General features: G+C 47.4%; 1 protein-coding gene and 3 pseudogenes across 1 annotated transcript; 2 read left to right on the top strand and 2 right to left on the bottom strand.

The window, feature by feature from the left end:
* Positions 1-746: 746 nt before the first annotated feature.
* On the bottom strand, positions 747-1,826 carry LOC125519500 (BTB/POZ and MATH domain-containing protein 2-like). The gene has a single exon (XM_048684292.1). The coding sequence runs from the start codon at positions 1,824-1,826 to the stop codon at positions 747-749; it is 1,080 nt and encodes a 359-aa protein (XP_048540249.1).
* Positions 1,827-5,462: 3,636 nt separating this feature from the next.
* LOC147962412 (BTB/POZ and MATH domain-containing protein 1-like) lies at positions 5,463-7,154 on the bottom strand (annotated as a pseudogene).
* A 163-nt stretch (positions 7,155-7,317) lies between these two features.
* LOC125519498 (BTB/POZ and MATH domain-containing protein 2-like) lies at positions 7,318-8,384 on the top strand (annotated as a pseudogene).
* A 6,498-nt stretch (positions 8,385-14,882) lies between these two features.
* On the top strand, positions 14,883-15,467 carry LOC147962411 (BTB/POZ and MATH domain-containing protein 2 pseudogene; annotated as a pseudogene).
* Positions 15,468-17,706: the final 2,239 nt, after the last annotated feature.

Raw genomic sequence — 17,706 nt, 5'->3', positions numbered from 1 at the left:
CAATTTGTTTCAATCTTTAGCTTTTCATGGATTCATACCAGTACTGTAATTTTTTTGGTATTTTATATTAAGAATATCATTTGTAAAATAGGGTTATACTTTGAAAATTCAGTAATATTAATTTGTAGCACGCTCTACATGGATGCACGCATTTACAAATTTGAGTCCTTCACGGAAGTCTGTAGGTGGACATATGCTTCGTACGTATTTGCTTTTCTCTGAACCTACGTGTTTTTTTAAACACCTACGTGCTGCAAAACATCTACGTGCTTTTCTTTTATAAGTTTCTGGGAACCTACGTGCTTGTGTTGGCTTGGTGCCGGTTTGTATCTTTTTTTGTGTGTCCTTTACGGACTCACATTGTCTACCTTTGGTAAACAATGCACGTGACAAACTTGTATAATCGGTTTATTTAGGCAGGCTTGATTCTAGCACCTGGGATGTATAAAAATGGATGGATGGATGGATAGAAGATAGATAGATTTTAACAACAAAGATGTTCTTTTTTAAAAAAAAACAAAGATGTTCAACGGCATAGCGCAACTAGCTATTAGAATTTTCATCACACTGTGGACGCAGTACAACTTCGTTTTAACCACTCCTGAGAGGGAAATTGCATATTTCAATAGAACTTCGCGGATTGCATTCCCAGCAGATATTGGATGAACCACCTCCAAATCAAGGACATAAACAGAAGATTACAAAATATATAAGAGAGCAAGCAATTGCATTAAGATGAACTTCTACTAATTAGGCGGCAGCACGCCAAGGAGCATGTCCTTCATAAGAGTGGGGCAGCTGCTGCAGAGATGTTCAAACCCTTCTGTCTCTACGACAGCCCTCAGGTTCGGCGGGCTACGGAGAAACTCATAGCTTGCCTTCTTCAGCCAGACACAGCCGTGTTGCTCGGCGAGTGCCAGGATGGTGGTCAGCGTGCCCACTTCGATGTGGAGTTTCTTCTCGCACATCGCTCTAAGCCTTCGGAGGTCGTACCTGTCCGCCGCGACGAGCAGGTGTTGCAGCAGGACCCCCTCGCCCTCGTTCTCATCCGTCCTTGGCACGGGCAGCGAGTCTCCGTAGATGAACCCGAGCATTGCCTTGAACACCGCCGCGTCCATGTCGTCTATCTGCACGACGGCCGACGACGTGCCTTCCTTCATGTGGCCAAAGAGAGCTGCCTTGAAGACGGTAGAGCGTGCAGCGAGGACGCAGCGGTGTGCGGCAAACGTCTCACCGCCGACCTGGAAGGTAACATCGGCGCCCTCCCCTGCAATGAGAAGGTCGTTGAAGTTTCTTTGCATGTCCGACGGCGGCACTACGATAGAGGCCAAAGTGTCGACGCATATCGGATCTACGACTACGATGTCGCAGCGGATGGTGAAGCTGTCGTCCTTGAAGTGTTTGGATTTCTCCAGGACGTCCCTTCGCACGAACTTGTGGAATTCTTCTGTCTCCTCCCAGAGTTGGAACTCGAGTACTCTGCTTGCATGGATGCGTGCCGGCTCCTGCTTCTCCGTCTCGTCCACGAAACTGAACTCGACCTGCGCCTTCACGGGCTCTTCGGTTCCAGTGGCTACCTTTCGGAGGAAAATACTAAGTGAGATGAAGCCGGCGTTGTCAGTGTTATTGCCGTTGGGGTAGCAGAGGATATGCAAATGAGTGCCTCCGACTGTGATGCAGCGTGACAAAAAGGGCTCGCCCGCTGGAGTGCGCGAGAGGCCTTCGACGACAAGCAAATGGTACCCGCTAGTGCCAGCTATGGCAGGTGAGGCTGCTTTGCTCAGGATCTTGCCGTCGGCGATGACAGATAAACCCGCGAAGGACATGATTGATTGATGAATCGGCAACTGCAAGTAATTTGCAACGTTATGATGCCGCACACCAGTAGATATGAGAGAGAGAGAGAGAGAGAGAGAGAGAGAGAGAGAGAGAGAGAGAGAGAGAGGTGAAACAGCAAACGAACTAACCAACGGAGGATCGCCTTATGTCGCCGGCCGGCCGGCCGTGTGGGAGACCAAGCTGTTGAACTTGAACCTAGTGCTCGAACTATGGGCAAGATCACAAGGATCGTACGAGAACTGTGGCTACACTTACCCTGGAATTAATCGCACTTTGTCAAATGCAACCAACGCCTTTGAACTTCCAACCCGTGCATGCAACGTGACCGTGACCACAAATACAAGATGGCAACAATGTCTGTTTCTGGAAGCAGATTGTAACAATAGATTAAACACACGAATAGAAGCCAATTTTGTGTGATGCCTCTTCTTATCTCGAGAGAAGCTGACTAGTGATCCGAATAAGGATGTATCATTTAATCTGAGCAGGAAGTTCGACGTATGGGCTTAGATAAGGTGCTAAGCACATTAAATAGTTTAGCAAGTATAGTCCCCAATGCATTGGTGTTTAAGTTGTTGTTGCTAAGCTCCCTTCATTTAATGACTTAGCTACTAAACTCTTTACCGAAAAAGGCTTTCGCCCCGCTTTATATATAAAGCAAAGACCAACATCATCCAGAAAAAACGCACGCCAACACCACACACCCAAGGTAGGATACAAAAGCGCTGAGCTCAGCAACACCACCCCTAGCACACTACCACGAAGAGATGAAGTTGCATACAACGAACCATGGACTCCAAAGCGGCGCCTTTAGGAAGGATACGACACCGGAGCGCCGCCACCGCCAGATCCGAGGATCAGAGTTTCCCCTGGAGCCGCACGACGGGTGGTGAGAGCCGCGACGACGCCTTCAAGACGGGAACGAGCTTCGCCGTCACCGGTCCGTCCGAAGATAGAGCAGGTTTCACCCCGGCCAACACTCACCGCCACTGAACGCTACACCCCGGCTACCACGCCGCCCACACGGCCATGGTCACCGAGTAGCGCCAAGACACGGGCTCTGCCCAAGAGCACCGTGCTACCGCCACCAGGGCCGCCGCCCCGGCATCCAAGACCTTGACACCACCGCACCCGAGACCCGCCGGTACCCCAACCAAAGAGACGAGCGGAAGAGGACCCGCCTTTGCACCCCTGGTCCACTCCCAGTGTCGAGAACCAATAGGTCGGCCAGCACTGGCATCCATCGACCCATCCTGCAGCCCGGAGCGTTAGACGAGTTCGGTCCTGCAGCACCGTGGGGGGGGGGGGACGAGGTCAGTCCTGCTGCACCGTGCGCGAGACGAGCTCGGTTCTGCTGCACCGGGTGCGGGACGAGCGATGGACCGCAGCTGGGAAAGGGCCAGCCCTTCGAAGGGAGTAGCGACCGGGAGCCGAGGAGATGGGTGAAGGCCGAAACGGTAGATCACAGACAAGTCGACAACGGAGAAGACGGTCGCCGCCGCAGGCAGATCCGCCAAGCCACCATGAAGCTGCCAAGACACCGGGAGTCCACCATCGCCGGACCTCCACAATTCGCCGCCCACGGCCGGAGCAACATCCACCCCCGGCCGCTGCCCTACCCGCGTCGCCCAGCGAGCTCCTAGCGTCGGAGCTGCTGGGCACGCACCACCGATGCCATGTGCCGCCGACCGACCCCCACCGCCCGATCCGGCCGGATACAACAGGAGGCCGACTGCGCGCCACCTCCCGAGACGGGAGCGCCGCAGCCTCCCCGCCGCGCGCCAGATCCAGGGCGCCTGCGCGCCGCCACCAGCCAGCCGGCCCGCGAGCTGCTGAACCCCGCGATGTCCAGCGCCACCGCTCGAGGAGGCCGCCCCGTGCCAGCGTCCCACGAGCACAGGGGGAGAAGGGCATAGCCGCCGCGCCCACCGGGCTTTGCCCGACGGAGCTCGCCGACGGCGGCAGAGGGGAGGGGGGTAGGCGGGGTCGCGGCCCGACGGAGCTAAGGTTTGGCCTAGGTTTGCATGCTTGGCATTGGTTCTTCCTGGGGTCACCAAACCCATATCTCTTCTCTTAATTGTCCTGCCACATCAGATTTTTTTGCCTACATGGCAGACTTAGCACCTGTACAAGGTGGAGCATTGGGAGGGGCCTAACTTCAACAGTAACATTGAGTCTAACTCAGCAAATTCTCATTAGCATGCTTCCCTCGTCTAGCCTAATTCAGTAGCCCATCTTAATAAATTTATAGTTGGAATGTTAGGCAATTTTGTGATTAATTCCTTGGCTCATGATTAGCTCTTCTATATTTTGGTATCATCTATCCTTACATATGCATGATTGCATTTTACAATACCCACACAATGCAGGTTGATCGAATCGGTTTTTTGGATGAAATGGCGCATCAGTTATATATCCTTAGATAACTAGTATGCTTTCAGGGCATTTTACTACACGCACGGATGAAATCAGGGGGGCTAAGAGATTTCTTCAGGCAAGTTACGTAACAACCCGTAGGTCCTACGTAAATCTAGCATTTTGGGGGAAACTTGATAACCACGACTTGGTACATTGTGTCCGGTTGGTACACAAACAATTACCCGATGGTACTAGGATTAGGACTTTGTAGCCGGTTAGGTTAGCTCGTGTTGGTTATCCTAGGTGCTTGGATACCAATATATATACCCCTTCAACGAAAAAGGCTTTCGCCAACCATGCACTATTTCAATGTGCACGTTGGCACTGACTATGGTCTTCAACTGGGACTTCTTCCACAATATTCCCATATTTTGTTTTGCTTCAGCACAACCTAGATTATTATTCTTTTTCTGTATGATTATTTTAAAAATAAACCTACAGACAAGTCATTTTTTTGGGGCGGGAAGAGCTACAGACAAGTCAGTTTAACACGGCTGCTATGTTTCAGATACATAGTACTTTCTCTTTTTTTTGCATCGACAATTGCTAAGTTTCAAACAATTTTATTGCAGATTACTAGATCAATATAGCTGCATGACAACAAACTCGATAGGAGTAGAAGCATTTCTGAATATATAGCAATTGACCAGCGGATTTGCATGCCCGACACAGATACGATGAAGCATCCGGTAAACAAGGACATACAGTAAATAGTAATCCTACTAGAAGATTAACGAAATATATAGATTAAGATCCACTGAATTCGCATGAGCTACTACTTAGATGGCAGCTTGGCAAGGAAAGGACGACGCAGCAAACCATTGCACACCTTCTTCATCCCTTCGAAGTGGTGGTTTTGATCACATCATCCGAGGCCACCCAGAGGTCGCACCGGAAGGTTAAGCTGCCCTTGATGAGGTTGTAGTTCATGAACTCTCTTGTGACGAACTTTTCGCAGCCCCAATCCTACTTAGATAGCAATTCGTCCAAAGCTAGAAAACGCCATCCATCACTGAACCAGTGTGAGAAATGGCACCCACCCCTCGACCTGTTAAACACCTCGGTTGCTGCCTCCAAGAGTCTTCCTAGATCAAAGTCGAAGAGCCTTCATTCCCCTTTCCTTCTGCAATGACAAATACAGTAAGCAAGGGATGTGAGAAATTGACGTGAACACAAGAGCTATACATCAATATGATGATGAAGTCCTAGTTAGCCGGCAGCAGTCCAATGATCATGTCCTTCATAAGAGTGGGGCAGCTCCTGCACAAATGATCGAAGCCATCAGTGGACACCACCGCCCTCAGGTTGTCCGGACACCGGAGGACTCGCAGCACGCCTTCTTCAGCCCATCGCAGCCGTGCTACTCGGCGTGCGTCAGGATGGTCGTTGCCGTGCTCAGACAGCTTCTTATCGCACATTGCCCTGAGTCTTGGGAGGTCATACATGTCCGCTGCAACGAGCAGGTGCTGCAGAAGGATGCCTTCATTCTCTTCGGTGCCCGGTGTAGGCAGCAAGCCGCCATAGATGAACCCTAGCATCGCCTTGAAGAGGGCCGCGTCCATGTCATCTACCTGTACCACCATCGATGTGCCTTCCTTCATGGCGCCAAAGAGCGCCGCTGTGAACACAACTGATCGGGCAGCGAGGATGCACCGGTGGGCGGCGAACTTCTCGCCGCCGACCTGGAATGCCACGTCAGAGCCGTTCCCAGACAGGAGAAGGTCGTTGAAGTTCAGTTGCATGTCACATGGTGGCACCATGATGAAGGCACAGGTGTTGCATGTGTGACTTAGGATCATTATGTCACACCGGAAGGTGAAGCTGTCGTCCTTGAGGTACTTGATATGTCCATGCCCTCCCTTCTCGCGGAGTTACCTAGGAATTCGAATATTTTGCCAGCAGGAATACATGTCGGCATTTGCTTGTCGGTGTCGTCAACAAAACTGAACTTGACCAGCGCCTTCACGGGCTCTACTGCAGCGGGCTCCTCTTCATCCTGCAGGGAAAGGGCAAGTGATACCACTACCAGAAACTGAAGTTTTCCTCACAGTGATCATTTTTCCTGTGGGGCCCGAAGCATCTCACAGGATAATGAATTTTCCAGGCGGGTTTACTTAAGCACCGAGGAAAATATCACATTTTACTATAGGTTAGTATATACCTCACAGAAAAATGAATTGTCCCATGAGGCTAGCACACAAGAAAATGGTCAGACCAGTCCTCCAGCGGCAGCGAAACCCACTATCGCGCCAAAGAAACTCGTGCGCGCGTGAAAATTCTCTTTCCGGATTCTTTGTGGAGAGAAGTCGCGCGAAGGCTCGTCCGGATTCTTTTTCCCTGTGTGCAGCGGCCCATGGGAGAAAAAAACTTCGAGACAAAAGGAAACCCTACGCAGAAAAATCACACAGAGCAATTGTCATGGTCAAAAAGAAAAAGAATGCCATTCTCTTAATAATAGCAATGACATCCTATCATTAATAAAAATTTCATCCTCTCAATAATAAAAATATCAACCTCTGTAATTAAAAATGCCATCCTCGTAATAATAAAGTTGACATCCTCTAAATAATAAAGTTGACGTCCTCTTCATAATAAAATGATATGTTATTAATAATAAAATATCATTACTCGGGGCCAAAAATATAGATAGAGGACAGAGAGATGGTAAAAGAAAAGGAAAGACGGGTTGATGTCTGTTGTGCCGAAGGCAAAAACTAAACTATGAGAAATTTTAACTAGGTAAAGATGAGATGTTCTATTCTTTACCTGCCCGCTAAAAAAGAGAAAGAGATGTTTCCTTTACCAATCTCCAGCAAATCCATGTTTATATGGTATAAACCCGGGGCCTCAGCATACTCGGGATAAGGAATTTTCTCAGAGATATATGCTGGCACCATCCGATTCGATCTTGCACCAGATTGAGTTTAGGTCTCTTATTCGTTCCTCCATCATGTGGCGTTGCCTTGTATATATAGCGTACGTACCTGACAGACTTGGCCCTAATCTGCGTACCACGATTTCTGCAGGTACAGGTACTTTAGAGCTGTTTCGTCGATCATGATGACGTTCACGGGTGAATCTGTCTACTCCGGCGGCAATTTCCTCAGCGCGGCCTCCCCCATCATCAACGCGGGCGCAGACAGAGGGTACCACTTGCTTGTCGTTGACGGCCACTCGCGCACCAACAAATTCTTCTGGTCTCTTCCTTTCATCATCCGCGGCCAACACTGGCGCATCTACTATGACCCCCACGTCGACGGCAGCCTGGTAACACTACAACTTTGCCTTGTCATCGGCACTATAGACCTCGTGAAGGCACATTTCGAGTTCAGTTTCGTTGAAGAGAACGACGAGCAAGAGCGGGCACGTATCCATGATGGTAGTGAGATATTCGAGTTCCGAGGCCGGTTCAGCCACCATACAAAGGTCCTCAAAAAGGAGACCTGGGAGAAATTCATCAGAGACGACAGATTCACCATTCGATGCGACGTCATGGTCCTTGCGCAGGGCGCGACAACAAGGACTTCTTCCTTCATCGCGGTGCCACCGTCCGACATGCAGCAGAACTTTATGGATCTTCTCCTGTCCGGCGACGGCACGGACGTCGTCTTCCGGTGGGTGGCGAGACGTTCACCGCCCACAAGTGCGTTCTCGCGGCCCGCTCTGCCTTCTTCAGGGCGCAGCTCTTCGGCCCAATGAAAGAAGGCACGGCGTCGACGAACACAATCCTGCAGATCGACGACATGCACGCTGAGGTATTCAGCATGATGCTAAGGTTCATCTATGGAGACTCGCTGCCAGCTCCTCCCGTGGATGAGAACGAGGGCGTTCTTCTACAACACCTGCTTGTCGCGGCGGATCGGTATGACCTCAGGCGGCTGAGGGCAATGTGTGAGGACAAGCTATGCGACTACATCGACATTAGCTCGGTAGCAACCATCCTGTCGCTCGCCGACCAACACAGCTGCGATGGGCTGAAGAAGGCGTGCTACCATTTCCTCGACTGTCCGGCGAACCTAAGGGCTTTTGTGGAGACCGAAGAGTTTGATCATCTGCAGAGGAGCTGCCCCCGTATTACGAAGGAAATTATCCTTAACATGCTTCCCTCGCCTAGCCTAATTCAGTAGCTCATCTTAATACATCGATTGTTAGAAAGTATTACGATCCTTAACATGCTCACACCGATACATACCAGGAAAATCAAGAGCTCTTTTTTGCCGCCCAGAACAGGTTTGCTGAAGCCAGCACAAATTTGCCGGCCCACTCTGCCCATGAGCTGTTTTTGTTTCACATTGTGTCTTAGTAGGTTTTTCAACAACAGGCCCATTGTCGTATTTTAGGAGCTATATATTTAAGAGCCTATGAAAAATAGAAAAAAATATATTTTCGAGATTGTCCAGTATGTCTTTTATCAAACAATATTCAATGTATATTAAGAAAATTTCTCCGTATATTAAAAGATCTTCATCATTTAATTAATAAAGTTCATTGCGTATTAAAAATTGTTCAATATTCCTCCTCCCCGCAAAAAGGAGATTAGTGTTACTTTGCCTCTCGTGGCCTTAGGAACATGGAACACAATGGATCAAGGCCCTTACGAGTGGGAGGGCTTTATTTTAAGATGTTTCTTTGAGTTCTGTTACGATTTGTGTCGTGCCTAGGAAGACGGGCGGCGGCAACACTATGGAATAAGTTTTTCCTCGCCTAGCCCCCATCTTGGTGGTGCGTATAGCATGCTTCGACGGCCTCAGTGATGCTACGAGGCATATGCTTCGACGACTATGGCGACGTGCGATGACATATTTGCAGAGAGAGAGAGAGAGAGAAAGAGAGGCTAGGCTAAGATGCGGTTGTATTCCTTGAATCTCCAGCGGATAATTGAATATATGGGTAAATTCGTTACCAAATAATTGAATTGCAGCGGACTGAATTCGGGCTCGGACGCAATAAATATCCTGGGCTTCTTTGTATCACGATACGGCCGGTGGGCAGAAGCGCTTTGACAGCAAATTCATCGATCATCATGTCGTTCATGGGTAAATCTGTCATCTCCAACAGCAAGCTCCTCGGGGACAATGCTTCCGCTAGCATCGACGCCGGGGCAGCAAACGGATACCACTTGCTTGTCTCGCACACCCGCGGATCCATCGGCTCTTGCTTTTTCATCATCGGCGGTCAATGTTGCTGCATCTACTACTGCCCCCATGCCTATGGCGGCCTCGTAACAGTACAACTTGTTAAACATGTCACATTACATATGACTTGGGCATCACATAGAGTAGTTAGGAGGATCTAGTTTGTTAGTACTTGTTTATCTTTTAATGTAATCCTCCTCTTATCTCTTCGGTTGTTTCAACCAACGATGTAATCTATCTATCGATGTATGCCTCTGCGAGAGCTGGCCTCACCAATATCAATATAAATACATGCGGGTTCCCATGTTACGTGAGTTGAGACACTTTACGAAACCTTTCATGGTATACACAGCCTCCTCTCCCACCTCGTCTAGCCTCCATCGTTCCTCTCCTACCCGCCATGGCTTCCCCAAGCCAAACTCCCTCAGCCGGCCTCAACAACACCATCTCTAAACCCTTAACCCGCACCAACTATGTGCTTTGCCGTGCCCAAGCCCGATCCCAAATCATTGGGGCAAGTCTCTTTGGTTACCTTGATGGAACCATCCCTGAACCATCATCCAAAATCATCTCAAAAAAACTCCAAAGGGAAGGACCAGGTCGTTCCCAACCCAGCCTATGCTGCTTGGTTAATCCAAGATCAGCAACTAGTAGCCTATCTGCTCAGGAATCTTTCTAAGGAAGTCCTAGTGCAAGTTGCCTCTCTGGAAACCTCACAAGCCATCTGGTCCGCTCTCACAAACATGTTTGCAGCCCAATCCAGATCGAAAATAAACATCTGCTGCACCGCCCTCACCAACGCCCAGAAGGGATCCCAATCTGCTGCTGCCTTCTTCGGTCACATGAGATCCCTGTCAGATGAACTTGCTATGGCAGGAAAACCCCTCCTAGAGGAAGAACTAATCTCCTTCATAGTTGCTGGCCTTGACATGGATTATGAACCACTTATCTCAGCCCTAGATGTCCGCACCGAACCACTATCTGTTGATGATCTCTTCGGCATGGTGGCGAACTTTGATCAGCGCATGGAGCTTTTCCAGGGCACAGGCGCCGGGGCTTTCAAGTCCTCGGCCAACAGTGCCTCACGGGGACGCGGCGGCGCTCCCAAGGGTGGCTACCGTAACTCACCCAAGGGTGGAAACGGCAGCGGCAACAGCAATTACAACAACGGTGGCGGCGGCTACCGCGGCAACAGCAGCGGAGGTGGTGATGGCGGCTACAACCAGGGCGGCGGTGGTGGCTACCGCGGCTCTGGTGGTGGCTACAATGGCGGCGGTGGCGGGGGCTACTACAACAACAATGGGCCCCCACGCCATAACTACAACAACAATCAAGGTCGTCAAGGCGGCCGTTTCACCGGGTATGAAGAATATGAAAACAAGTGTCAGATTTGCAAAAAAACTAACCACATTGCAAAGGAGTGTAAGTGGCGCTATGCACACGACAACTCTCAGAGGAGACGAGTTGCAGCTGCAGCAGATGCCTCATATGGAGCAGATTCCAACTGGTATCTTGACTCCGGTGCAAATGAGAACATCACCTCCGAGCTAGAGAAAATGACCATGCATGAGAAATACCATGGCCAAGAGCAAGTCCACACTGCAGAAAATGGTCCAGGTATGATGATAAGTCATGTTGGCAAGTCTATTATTAAAACCCCACATCGTGATATTCTTGTAGATGAAGTCCTACACATTCCCAATGCATAAAAAAATCTCCTTTCGGTTCATCGTATTACTCTTGATAATGGTGTCTTCATAGAGTTTCACCCTTTTTTCTTCTTGATAAAGGATCAGGTCACGAGGAGGGTCCTCTATCGCGGTAGATGTGTGGAAGGTCTCTACCCGTTGATTCCCAAGTTTTCCAAGTCAAATAAGCAAGCCTATGGAGCATTCAAGGTGTCTTCAGAACGATGGCACAATCGTTTAGGCCACCCGTCTTTCTCTATTGTCTATCAAATTCTTAGCAAAAATAAGCTCGCTTTTGTTGATGAGCATGATCGTGAAACTATTTGTGATTCTTGTCAAAGAGCAAAAAGGCACCAATTACCATACCCAATTTCCACTAGTGTGTCTACAAAACCCTTGCAACTTATTTTTTCGGATGTATGGGAACCGACTCCCTCCTCTGTTGGTAGGCACAACTATTATGTGAGCTTCATTGATGATTTCAGCAAGTACACGTGGATATATCTTCTTAAGAAACGTTCCGATGTTTTCCAAGTTTTTCTTAACTTTCAAGCTTTAGTAGAAAGGAAATTTTATTGCAAAATACTTGCTATGCAATCGGACTGGGTGGTGAGTATGAGAAACTCAACTCCTTCTTTCAACGGATAGGAATTTCTCATCACGTTTCTTGCCCCCATGCTCATCAATAGAACGGTTCCGTTGAACGTAAGCATAGGCACATTGTTGACATAGGTCTCTCCCTCCTTGCTGCCGCATCCATGCCACTCAAGTATTGGGATGAGGCCTTTCTCACAGCCGTCCATCTCATCAATATTCTGCCTAGCCGTGTCATCAATCATGAAACACCCACTGAACGTCTTCTTCACACCAAACCAGATTACTCCTCACTCTGTGTGTTTGGTTGTGCTTGTTGGCCGAATCTACGCCCTTACAACAATCGTAAACTCATGTTTAGATCAACCCAATGTGTCTTCCTTGGTTATAGTGCACAACACAAGGGTGTCAAATGTCTTGATGTTTCTACTGGACGTGTGTATATCTCTAGGGATGTCGTCTTTGATGAAACCGTTTTTCCTTTTGCCAAACTCCACCCAAATGTCGGTGCCCTTCTTCGCAAAGAAATACTTCTTCTGCCCTCATCCTTATCCGGCGTTGATCATGGGGGAGTAAATAATAGTACTGATCAACTTGTACCTAATCATCATATTATGCCTGAGATTACTGCTGCAGATTGTTCAGATGGTGCAAATCACAAAGAAAACAGCCTTCATTTTATGTGCCCCCCAGCTAGAGACACAGGCGCAAACCGAGGCGTATCCACCTCGGGATCTCCATCGCAGCAGGGGCCAGAATCCGCCCCGGGACTTGGGCGTATAGCACCTGGCCCCGCCTTGGGCCTGGAGCGCACTACCGCGCGCGACAACGATGGCTCGGGCCCGCTCCAATCTCCAGATGCAGCTTGGCGGGCGGTTGCGCCTGGCTTACCGGATTGGCCCGCGCCAGATTCGCCAGGCCCCACCAGTCCGGCCCGGTCGCCCACGCCGCAGTTGTCTCCAGCAGGCGCGACACAATCTGCCTCGGGATTAGAGGCGACAGCGCCTGAAGCTGATGCATCCGAGGGATCTTCTGCGCCTGCACACGCTGGAGTTTCTCCTGTGGCTACGCGTACAAGACTTCAAAAGGTAATAACAGCTCGTTTAAATTAGAAAAATTTCTCTAAGTTTGGTATGTCCTGTACAACTGGTGAACCTAACAATTTGATAACAGCACTTGGTGATCCTAGGTGGAAATTGGCCATGGATGAAGAAATCATGGCATTGAAGAAAAATAAGACGTGGCATTTTGTTCCTCCTCAGCAAGGCAGAAACTTAATTGATTGCAAGTAGGTCTATCGAATCAAGAAAAAAATCTGATGGCACTGTAGATCGGTACAAGGCAAGACTTGTAGCAAAGGGTTTCAAGCAAAGGTATGGCATAGATTATGAAGATACATTTAGTCTTGTTGTTAAAGCTGCAACGATACGCCTTGTGCTATCAATAGCTGTGTCCAGGAGATGGAGTCTCAGACAGCTAGACGTACAGAACGCGTTCCTTCATGGTGTTCTGGAAGAGGAAGCGTTCATGAAACAACCTCCTGGGTTTGAAGACAAAAATGCACCTTTTCATGTCTGCAAGCTTGATAAAGCACTGTATGGATTGAAACAAGCACCTCGGGCCTGGTACTCACGGTTGAGCATGAAACTTCAATCTCTTGGTTTCGTTTCATCAAAATCCGACACGTCTCTATTTATCTATAACAAACATAAGACATCCATATTTGTTCTCATATATGTTAATGATATTATTGTTACTAGTTCTTCTGATGGAGCTGTAACAGCACTGCTCAAGGACCTAGGCTCTGAGTTTGCTCTCAAGGATTTGGGAGATCTGCATTTCTTCTTGGGTATTGAAGTTAAGAAACATGGTAATGGTATTCATCTATCTCAAGCAAAGTATGCCGCTGAACTGTTAAGTAGAATTGGCATGCAAAACTATAAACCTTCTCCAACACCACTGTCTAGTTCAGAATCATTATCTCTGACAGAAGGCGAGCCAGTGAACCAAGAGGATATTACTAGTTACAGGATCTTAGTTGGTGGTCTACAATACCTGACTCTTACTCGACCTGACATCTCCTTTGCAGTTAACAAGGTGTGTCAGTTCCTTCATGCACCTACCATAGCTCACTGGACAGCAGCAAAACGGATCCTAAGGTATATAAGGAATACTATAACCACAGGTCTTACATTTAGTAAGTCTTCTTCCACACTTGTCAGTGCCTTCTCAGATGCAGACTGGGCTAGTTGTCTAGATGACAGAAGGTCAACAGGTGGTTTTGCTATCTTTTATGGGTCTAATTTGATATCATGGTGTGCAAGAAAACAAGCTACTGTTTCCAGGTCAAGCACAGAAGTAGAATATAAGGCATTAGCAAATGCAACAACAGGAGTCATTTGGGTTCAGTCCATGCTCAAAGAACTTGGAATAGCACAAGATAAATCTTCTTGCTTGTGGTGTGATAATCTTGGTGCTACCTATTTGTCTGCCAATCCAGTTTTCCATGCTAGAACAAAACATATTGAAATAGACTTTCATTTTGTAAGAGAACGTGTTGCCAACAAACAGCTTGAGATCAGATTTATACCCTCTAAAGATCAGGTTGCAGATGGATTCACAAGAGCATTGCCTACCAGAAGTTTTGAAGAGTTTAAGCGTAATCTCAACTTAGTACAGTTGTGATTATGGGGGAGTGTTAAACATGTCACGTTACATATGACTTGGGCATCACGTAGAGTAGTTAGGAGGATCTAGTTTGTTAGTACTTGTTTATCTCTTAATGTAATTCTCCTCTTATCTCTTCGGTTGTTTCAACCAACGATGTAATCTATCTATCGATGCATGCCTCTGTGAGAGCTGGCCTTGCCAATATCAATATAAATACATGCAGGCTCCCATGTTACGGGAGTTGAGACGCTTTACGAAACCTTCCACAACTTTGCCTTGTCCAGGGCACTATAGATCCTGTGAAGGCACATTTCGAGTTCAGTTTCGTCGAAGAGACCAACAAGCAAGAGCCGGCTCGTATCCATGGTGGTAGTAAACTATTTGAGTTCCCAGACCAGTACGACCACCATAAGAAGGTCCTCAAAACAGAGTTCTTGGAGAAATTCGTCAGGACAACAGTTTCCCCATCCGGTGCGATATCATGGTCCTTGACGAGGATGTGCTCCCTACTGCAACTTCTTCCTTGATCCCGGTGCCACCGCTCGACATGTAGCAAAACTTTATGGACCTTTTCCTCAATATTGAGGGCACGAACGTCATCTTTGAGGTGGGCGGCGAGACGTTCAAAGCCCACAAGTGCATTCTCGCCGCCCGCTCTACTTTCTTCAGGACATTGCTCTTCGGCCCCATGAAAGAAGGCACATCGTCCACTGCCATGATCGTGCAAATAGACGACCGACATGCACGCTGCGATATTCACATGATGCTGGGGTTCATCTACAGTTACTCGCTGCCAGCTCCTCTGGTGGATGAGAACAAGGGCGTACTTCTGCAACACCTGCTCATCGCAGCGGATCGGTATGACCTCCGGCGGCTGAGGGTGATGTGTGAGAAGAACCTATGTGGGTACATCAACATTGGATCGACGGCAACCATCCTGACACTCGCCAACCAGCACAGCTGCCCCGGGCTGAAGAATGTGTGCTACCATTACCTCCAGTATCTGGCGAACCTGAGGGCTATCGTAGAGACAAAAGAGTTTGATCATCTGAAGAGGATCTGCCCCCATCTTATGAAGGAAATTCGCATTAGCATGCTTCCCTCGCCTAGCCTAATTCAGTAGCCAATCTTAATAAATTTATTGTTGGAAAGCTAGGCAACTTCGCGATTAATTCCTTGGCTCATGACTTGGTATATTTTGTGCGCAAGTTTTCATCCATAGGAAAACTTCATAACCACGACTTTTTGTGTCCGGTTGGTACACAAAACAATTACCCAATGGTACTAGGATTAGGACTTTGTAGCTGGTTAGGTTAGTTTGTGTTGGTTATCCTAGGTGCTACTACCAATATATATACCCCTTCAACGAAAAAGGCTTTCTCAACCATACACTCTTTCAATGTGCACGTTGGCACTAACTATGGTCTTCAACTGGGACTCCTTCCACAATATTCCCATACTTTGTTTTGCTTCAGCACAACCTTGATTATTACGTCCTCCTTTCCGGTCTATAGGGTTTATCTCAAAATCTTAGTTTTTCCATTTTATAAGGCTCAATTTGGTTGTTCCCCATCACAATTTCAGATTCGAAGGTGCATTAAATAATTGCATGCAAGTATTAAGAGAAAATCGACCAATGCATGTACTTTATGTATGCATGCATTGCAATTAATACATTGGTAAACATAAATTTTTGAAGAAAACAAGAGCATTAATTGGGTGCTTTTGCAAATTACAAAAAATATTCCACCACTCACCATCTATCTTGGTTGGTGAGATTGTTGAATTGAGCCCTATAAACCGGAAAGGATGGAGTATTTTTTTCTACCTGAAATCTAAAAAGTGCTTACGCACTACTTAGACGAATCGAGCGGTCGGCTCTTGTCTGCACATCACGCTGGCTCCGTCACTTATCGAATGCATGTATGGGCATGTTTTGTCTCTTAGTGCATGTGATTGATGGCATTATGTGAATAGAAAAAACATATCCACATGTATTTATTTCGGATTTTCAATTTTTTAAAAAGTCATATCGTTCAAACCACACATCGAAATTCAGATCCGTCTTCGCCGTTGGATTCCTTGTGACGAGATCTTTAAAACTAGATCACGCATGGGCATGTTTCGACGAATTTTGTTCGATGCCAACTTTCGTGCTATATTATGCAACTTTAGTACTGTATCGTGCAACTTTTTTCAAAACCAATTTTTGGATCTGCATCATTCAACTTTCATGAGGTTGCAATGTAGCAATCATGACAACTTTGATGTGCAACTAGTCTACTATCCCGACCAACTACCAAGTAGTCGTTGTGCAATCCTCCTCCTTACTCGTGGATTCGTAGTTTTTCACTGTTGGTACACCCTACTCTCACCTCCCCTGCAAGCGATTTGTGCAACTTAGTCTATTGTTCAAGCCAACTGCCTATTAGTCAATGTGCCACTCCTTCCCCTTCCTATTTGTGGACATGTATTTTCAATTGGGGGGTAGCAAACAGAGTTGCACATACTCTGCTAGGTAGTTGGTCAGGGCAACATACGAAGTTACACATCTCACAAGCAAGGACGGTTGAATGGTAAAAAATTAACATTCATGAGGGTTGTGCAAAGTTACATATAGACAGAGTGCGAAAGTTGCGAATCTCACTAGTAGGGGTGGTTTGGACCGTGTGCTAGCAGGGAAACTACACATCTATGGGGGTATAGGAGAAAGTTGCAAATCACTGTTAGCCAGTTGGCCGTGGCAGTATCCGAAGTTGCACAACCACTACTAGAAAGTTGGCGGATGCAGTAAATAGTGAAAGAACATCCACAGGCAAGCGGAAAGTTGCACGTCAATTATTAGGCAGTTGGCCTGAGCAACGGACGAAATTGCTCATCTCACTGGAAGGGGTAGTTTGAGGGGATGGAGGTGACATCAGTGAAAATTGTGTGTCCACGGGGTAGGCGTGAAATTGCACATCCACGGTCAGCTAGTTGCATAACGACTACTAGGCAGTTGCACAAAACGAGGTACTAAATTGCACACAAAAAATTCATCGAAACATACCCATGCAGGATCTAGTTTTGAAGACCATGTCGTAAGGGTTCCAATGGTGAAAGTGGATCTTAATTTCGATGTTTGATTTAAAAGTTATGGCTTTTAAAATGAAAAGGAACTCTAAATTAATGTGTTCATATCTGGGTGCTTTCCAATCCGTAATTAAAAACATGTTGCATGTCCTTTCTTTTTTATGATGAGAAAGATTTTTTCTTTTTTGTTTGATGGAAACATGAACTTGCTAAAAGTGACAGCCGCTGCAGAGCGCCTGCCGCTCGCTAGATGCGTCCCTTTTTCTATATGTTTATTTCAATAATAAACC

This window comes from Triticum urartu, chromosome 7A, assembly GCF_056163025.1.
Source record: "Triticum urartu cultivar PI428250 chromosome 7A, HENAU_Tu73, whole genome shotgun sequence".
Classification (NCBI taxonomy): Eukaryota; Viridiplantae; Streptophyta; class Magnoliopsida; order Poales; family Poaceae; genus Triticum; species Triticum urartu.
This window is presented reverse-complemented; position numbering and strand designations above follow the sequence as displayed.